This window comes from Myotis brandtii, unplaced genomic scaffold (assembly GCF_000412655.1).
Source record: "Myotis brandtii unplaced genomic scaffold, ASM41265v1 scaffold13, whole genome shotgun sequence".
In the NCBI taxonomy this organism is placed as follows: Eukaryota; Metazoa; Chordata; class Mammalia; order Chiroptera; family Vespertilionidae; genus Myotis; species Myotis brandtii.
Window position 1 is genome coordinate 864,004 of NW_005354595.1, and position 7,385 is coordinate 871,388.

Sequence of the window (7,385 nt, forward strand, 5' to 3'; positions counted from 1 at the left end):
GTGTGCCTACTTACTAATATTTTCCTTACAAAATTATTGTATATTTCAGATACTTTTAATTTTAATGCAAGGCTTTGTATGTTTATAATATATACATATGCACATATGTGATAAAATATATGTTGCATTGATATTAGAGTTTTTTAGTCTTCAGTGAATAATTACCAGTGTATTTTTAAATTATTAACATATCCTACATAGTAAATTTTATTTATAGAGTATATTTCTTATTCTTTCTCCAATTTGGTAATCACTATGGGGCATCAGTTAGGGGATCTTAGCATAGAAATGAAAAGCACTTAAAAAAAAAATGGTATCTATGGTCCTGGTTGGGTAGCTCAGTTGGTTAGAGCATCATCCTGATATGCCAAGGTTGCCGGTTCTACCCCAGGTTAGGGCACATACAAGAATCAACCAATGAATGCATAAATAAGTGGAACAACAAATCCATGTTTCTCTTTCTCTCTCTCCCTCCCTCTTTCCTTTCTTCTCTAAAATCGATAAATAAAAATCAAAATAATAAAAAAAAATGGTAGCTGTGAGTATAAATCTTTTAATTGTTTTTTTTTCTGGTGTTCTAAATAATAGATTCTTTATACAATTGCATATGTACGAGTGGATGAACATACCCTTGGTGATCCAGAGGATTTTTGTCAAGACTGGATAAACCATGTATCACATTGATTGTAGAGGTTAGTAGATTTAGTTCTTTAGGATGTATGCATTTTTTTGTAGCAGAATTTAAAAATGCATTGGTTATCACGCAACAGTTACCCTTCTAGGTCTTCATGGGCTTTTCTCCTTTCCTAGCTATCCTGAGAGAATCAGTTTAGTTCATGTTAGTTTTTGAGGACCTGAAGTTCTATTCTCTGCTTTCACATAAACATAAGTTTGAAAAGTTAGCAAGAAAGAGAAAAAGATGAAACTTCAAGATGTTACTTAGGAGTGTGCACAAGGAAAAGACTGAGTGTTAAGTTTACAAGTAGCATTGTCTGCCACAACCACAAAAAATGATTTTACTTGCTCCAGGAATGTCATCATGGAATTAATTGTTTTGTTTGTGAAAAGAGGTATTGACCGAGGTATTGACAGAGGTATTCTGGTAATTGGATAGTGCTAATTCTGCCATTTTGACATGCACTGTGATGGAAAAGCCACTTGATTCTACTTCATCCTGAGACTGAACAAGAATATGGTGTTAGTTTCACTCTTGGATGATATTGGATGGTCCTTTGATTGCAACTCTGTAAGTTCAGATTGTAATTCTCAGATGTCATGGGCTATGAGTGTCTGGGATTTTGTAGCTTCAATCCAAAGGTGCATTTTGTTGCTATCTTTTAATTTAACTATTGGGTTCCTCCTTCCCCAGTACATTCTGTTTTTCAGTATGTATATTGCTGATGGTGATGTATGATGCCTTAATTCATTTAGGTGGAATTTTGAGGGATGCAATGAATGGAATATTTTATAAACCAAAGTTCAGCATTGGAACAACTTTTGTTATTTTACATATCTTCATTCCATCACAGAAAAATGGAAAATTGGGCTGTTGAAGGAATTGTTTAGAATTGAATTGTTTAGAAGATAAATGAGGAGGACATTGTTTATTCGCTCTTAGATTCTTTCTTTCTTAAAAGAACATTCTAGAGTTTACACATCAAAATGAGCATTGTCCTAAGTAATTAGCTGGATCTTAACTATCATATTTGACTTTTATGCAGTCTGAACTCTTGCATAGTATATATTACCTCCTCTGAGCCAGCTTTCATAGCTAATCTCTCTGCTCATCAGTTTACTAACACTGATTTCTAACTGGGTATTTGCCAGCTACTGTCTCTGAGGGAAAGGGCCTCCTTGGGAGGCGGGACTGTTTGTGGACCTCAGTGCATCTGGGGTCTGGCACTTACTCATTAAACTTAGGATACAGATGTGGGCTGCTGTCTCCTCACTTGGCCCAACCCTGCCTAGCTAGCCCTGTGACTTCTTCCCTTCCTCTGTGTGTGTGTGTTAGCCGGGAGGAGGGGGCAGTATAGGATGGGGTGTGTGAGCAGGGAGGAGTGGCCTTGCTGTGGTTGGTTGGGAGGAGGCTTAAAGTAGCCTGACATCATATGTAGATGGTTAGGATTTCTGAAGTGGCAGTAGAAGCAAGGCTCCCCTTCCTTGCTTAGAATCTAGTCACTAGTGTATCCTGATGCAGGGGTTCATATTGGAGTATCTGCCTGGGCCCTGGGAATATCTGCCTAAGACTGTTAGGCCTGGGCACAGGAAGATGGCCTGTTGATTGCCATATTTCTGGATGATGGGTGCCAGCAGGGACTGTGTTAGGAATCTCTTGCTCAGGACCTCATTGCCTGCAAGAGTTATTTGCCACCCCCTTGGACTGCCCTGGCTAGAAGGAGGCAACTCCCGCAGAAACTGTGATGGGTTGTCTCTTTCTTGGAATGGATCCTCTCCCCACCTCTGACTTAATATATTAGTTAGTGCTAGACTTCCTGACATTCCCCTTTTTAAGTTCATTTGCATTTACAGAGTTCCTTTTAAAAAGGTGGGGGAGGGAGCAATCCTGTATTTAAAAAGGAAGGAGTAGCCCTGGCTGGTATGGCTCAGTTGCATGCCTACTGTATACCACCAAAAGGGGTAGTGGTTTCAGGGCACATACCCAGATTGTGGGTTTAATTTCTGGTTGGGGTGTGTAAAGGAGGCAACTGATTGATGTTTCTCACATTGATGTTTCTCTCTCTAAAATCAATAAAAATATATTCCTGGTGAGGATTAAAAACAAACAACAATAACAACAAAAAATCTTAAAAAACAACAACAACAAAACTAAGGAGTAGAGATTACAATTCTAAGCATTAATTCCTCAAGAAGTATCCTGTTGACCTCATTTGGATTTTTCTAAGTATTAGAGTGGCATTTAGTAAATTGAAATGGTATAGAGGAATCAATAGATATGTGGATTTTAACTTTCAGTTAGTACCTAGTTAGGTTTATAATTCACAGGATTTATTTACCAGAAAAGTTTGAGTATTACATACAAAACCTAGATGCCAGCTAGAACTTCCTTATTCTTCATAGTTTCAGCCTCAAACTCATAATTGCAGAATATTGTCAAAATTCAGAGGTATTTATCCTTCCTCCATCACATCTAATTTTTATGAATTTCCTATAATTTACTTTACTTATGCTTTTCTTACTTTCTGGGCTTCCTTCTAAAAATGGTGTTTTGGATCCACCCAGGTCAGCTTGGACAGGAAACTCCCTGCCTCACTGGTATGCACACACGATCCCCTTTTCCAAGCATTTCAGGAATTTAGTTAACTCTCAGAGATGTGGTGAGTCATGGGGCAAGGCCTTGCTGTGGAGCCTTGATTTTCCTCCCGTTCACTGATCCGTCTTCCCTCCATCTCTTTTTCTTTTCTTATCTCCGTTGTGCAGTAACTATTGCACCTTTCCTGATTTGGAGCAGAACAGTTCTGCCACACAATTGGACCTTCTGGAATTTTTCTCATTATCCTCTTTCTCCTTCCCTTCATCTTCTTTCTCTAAAAAGAATCCTAAGCACTTGTCATAGGAATAAAAAACATACAGTCCCTTTTCTAAGAGGTTCTGATGTCAGGCATTATAAATTATGTCAATGTAAGAAATATTCAAACCAGTAGAGAATTTTTGTGAGTTTGGGCTAAACTGACGACAATTGCCAGGAAGAAAATCTCAACAGATTGAGAAAAAGCTCCAGAAAATGGCAGTTTTGCATCTTATTTTATATATTATAATTGGAAGATGTTAATGGGTTACATGAAATTCATAGGTGATTTGCCCAGTCCTGCCCCACCGCCACCTTCTAATTAATTACTTTCAATGTGCACTAATCGGTGCACCGGGCCTCTAGTGTTGTGGGCAAAAAGACAATCAACAGGCTTAATTAAGGTGAAAGTTGACCTTTGCCAGGGAAGATTCTAGCCTAGGACATTAAATACCCACCATAAATTGCTTTAAGTTAAGTTTTAATTTCAGACCATGCTAAGTTATTTTAGGTCTCTGAGTTTGTAAGTCCGCCATACAGCCTTCCCTGAGCTTGTCAGGTTTAGTATGTGGCCCCTTTTTATCCAATTGCCTTGCTGTAGATGTTAACTGTATAAACTTCTTTTTTTTTCTTTATGCCTGTATAAACTTCTAAGTAGCTTTTCTAATGCAGAGGAAGTAAGATTTCATGTATTCAACAGGTATTTGAGCAACTACTCTCTGCAAGACACTGAGTTAAATGCTGGGAAACCAAGAAATTTATATCACTGTTTCTCAACCTGGGAACTCTAGAGATGGATGGAGGGAGTTAGGTGGAGTCAGATTCAAGTCACACCTCAGAGTTGTTATGGCTAGTGAAGGGCAAATTGGGCAGTTACATAATGTACACATAAGTGGCAGGAGAGATGTAGAAAGGTCTGTAGGAGTTTATAGTGCCAGAATGGAATGTGTAAGTGTGGAACATTTTGGATTTGAGCTGGACTTTGAATAGGGAGGATTTGGATGTGTGGAGATGAAGAGATGGTTGGGAGAGTATTCCCGGTTGAGGGACTGGTTAACAAAAAGAATTAGGCTGGAAGAACATACAGTGCACTTAATAAGCTGTTGCAATTTGGATGACAGTTGGGGAATGAATGGGATGAATGGTTGAGAAAGTCCCTTGAGCAGGGGTCCTCAAACTTTTTAAACAGGGGGCCAGTTCACTGTCCCTCAGACCATTGGAGGGCCGGACTATAGTTTAAAAAAAAACTAGTCGGCTGCTAAGCAACAGGCAGCAGCGGCAAAAATACCCGTTGGGCCAGATAAATGTTTTCGGCGGGCCACATGTGGCCCGTGGGCCGTAGTTTGAGGACCCCCGAGGCTAGAATCTTAGAAGGGACTTCCTTTCTGATCTGATATTCATCCTAGGCATGTGTTGACTGCTTAATTTTTAATGTATTTTTATAGAAGTACATTTCTTGCCCAGTTGATGTGGCTTAGTGGTTGAGCATCGACCCATGAACCAGGAGGTCATGGTTTGATTCCTAGACAGGGCACATGCCCAGGTTGCGGGCTCCATCCCTAGTATGGTGTGTGCAGGAGGCTGGTGATTGACGATTCTCTCTCATTGATGTTTCTATCTCTCTGTCCCTTTCCCTTTCTCTCTCTGGAATCAATTTTTAAAAAATTTTATTTTTTTCCCCCGGTCAAGACCTTCCATTTGTACTTGGACCCAGTTGTGAGCTGGCTTAAGCAAAAACGGGGCATTTACTACAAAGGAATCAAGGAGTCCATGGAAACAGAGGGGCCTGCTCCAAACAAGAGAGGTTTGGAACAAAGGACTGGAAGTCATCCAGTTCTGCCAACTTCTCTCTGCACCTCCATGCCATTATTTCTGCAGACCAGCTTCTCCAATTTTGCGCTCCATAGGGTAGGCTGAGGATGCCCACGTCGTTTCTTTCCTGGCATACTCTTATTAAGTACAGGCACTCAGGGAGGCTTGACTCTTTGGTCCCAATTCTGAACCTGAGGAATGGATGAATTGAGTGAGGGACCCGTTCTGGCAACATTGGCTGTGGCCAGGGTACAAAGTCATGTGGTACATAGTTGTCTAGTAAAGCTTAGAATCTCTCCCATATTCTCTACCTCAACCTTACTATAATCAGCATACTAGAAAGAACATTGGGTTTGGAGTTGGACTTCCTGAAGTTTGAATCCTAGCCCTGCCACTTACTACCTTTGTCATCTTGGTCAACATTCTTAATGAATCCTAAGCTCTCTTTCCTCATCTGTTAAGTTGGAGCTAGTATTACCTACTTCAAAAAATAGTACTTAGAGGTAGATAGGTGCTATGAGTTTGGAGGGTAAAGACCTCTTTCTAAGTTTAACTTACAAGTCTGTGTCTTGTTAGCTTGGACACCTTTGGCAAGTCAGATCCGGAGCCCCAGTTTTTCATACATAAATGCAGACAATAGCTGCCCACTTCACAACGTTTTTTTTTGAGACTTAAAAGGCCATGTGAAACTGCCTTGTGAGTGTAAATACATTATACATTATGTGTGAATCAGAGGAAAGTAAATACCATTGGGGAGAATATTTCTTTGTGGAATTGTTCTATTATAGTCTAGTGTAATTCTGTGGTAACTTGACAGATCTTTCTCAAAATAATCCTGTAGGTTTAGGCTATTAATTGCTTTATGATGCAGTAGGCAGTGGTCTAGGCATTTTCAGCTTTCCCTTTTAATCTCAGCTTACAATTAAGGCTTCTAACTTGATTTGTAATTTAAAATTTATTTTCATAATTCAGAAAAAATGTTCTTTGTAGAAGATTTTTAAAAAATCTGAAACCTGTTGTTATCAGTGGAAGTGGAGTTCTTGGGGTGCTGTGAGGATAAGAATTTCCTGAGGCCCCCATGAGAGGATGGGGTTTCATGGAAAGCTTTATTGATGATGTAAAATTAAAGGGTTCTCCTAAGGTCCTATCTCTGTCCATCTTGCCATGGAAGAAGTCCAATCCTATCTTCAGCAGGGCCAGAATTAAGGCCACTGCCATAGTTTCTGCTCCAAGTTCAAGTCCAATCCAGTTCAGCATCCTGTGTATGAAGTCCCCATGTCCCATGTCCCATGATCCATGGCCATGTGACTACTTAAGGCCACATGGCTATATGCCCATGTGCTTGCCTGTTCTCTCTCCATAGCCATGTGGCCTTAAGCAGCAAGAGAGAGCAAGAACAAGAGTGTGAACAAGAGCAAGAGAGCACAAGAAAGATGTAACTCTTGGGGGGTTTTTAACCAGGATCTTAGATTTTGTGCCCTTCTGATGGGTCCACTCTCTAGCCAATCCATTGTTTCTGAGACTAGACTGACAGGCAAGCACCTTCCCTACATCACCTTGACTTCACTGCACATGCATCCACCTCCCCTTTTGTTCAATCCCTTCTTCCAGTGGTTTGCAGGGAATGGACCAGTGGTTGGTTCCCTGAGGAGTGTGAAGCTGTAGCTTCCTGATGAAGCTTCTGAGATGACCATCTACACTAATCTACACTAATAAAAGAGAAACATGGTAATTAGCGTACGACCGCTACCCTTTTCATTGGCTAATCAGTGAGTATATGCAAATTAACTGTCAGCCAAGATGGTGGCCGGCAGCCAGGCACTGAAGCGAGCACGAGGCTTGCTTGCTGCAGACTCCAACGTTCCCCGCCTAACTTGCCAGCCTCTCAGTTGCAACTCTAAGCAACTATATACTATGTTGCAAATAAGAAGCTAAACAAAACCCCAGAAAAGGGCTTCCATTCAGCCGGGCTCGGACCGCAACATTGTATCTATGTTTTCAGCAGCGAGGCCCCAGAGCTAAAGCTGGCCCAAAAAAAAAAAAAAAA

At 40.5% G+C, this 7,385-nt stretch overlaps 1 protein-coding gene across 3 annotated transcripts in view; it reads left to right on the forward strand.

Moving 5' to 3' along the window:
• Window positions 1–575: 575 nt before the first annotated feature.
• Window positions 576–7,385, forward strand: part of KIAA0368 (KIAA0368 ortholog) — a 90,838-nt gene continuing 84,028 nt past the window's right edge. For all 3 annotated transcript variants that reach the window (XM_005859757.2, XM_014534394.1, XM_014534395.1), the window contains exon 1: window positions 576–692. In XM_005859757.2, the coding sequence (XP_005859819.1) occupies window positions 671–692 (22 nt within the window). In that variant the 5' untranslated portion in view covers window positions 576–670. The remainder of the gene's footprint in view (window positions 693–7,385) is intronic.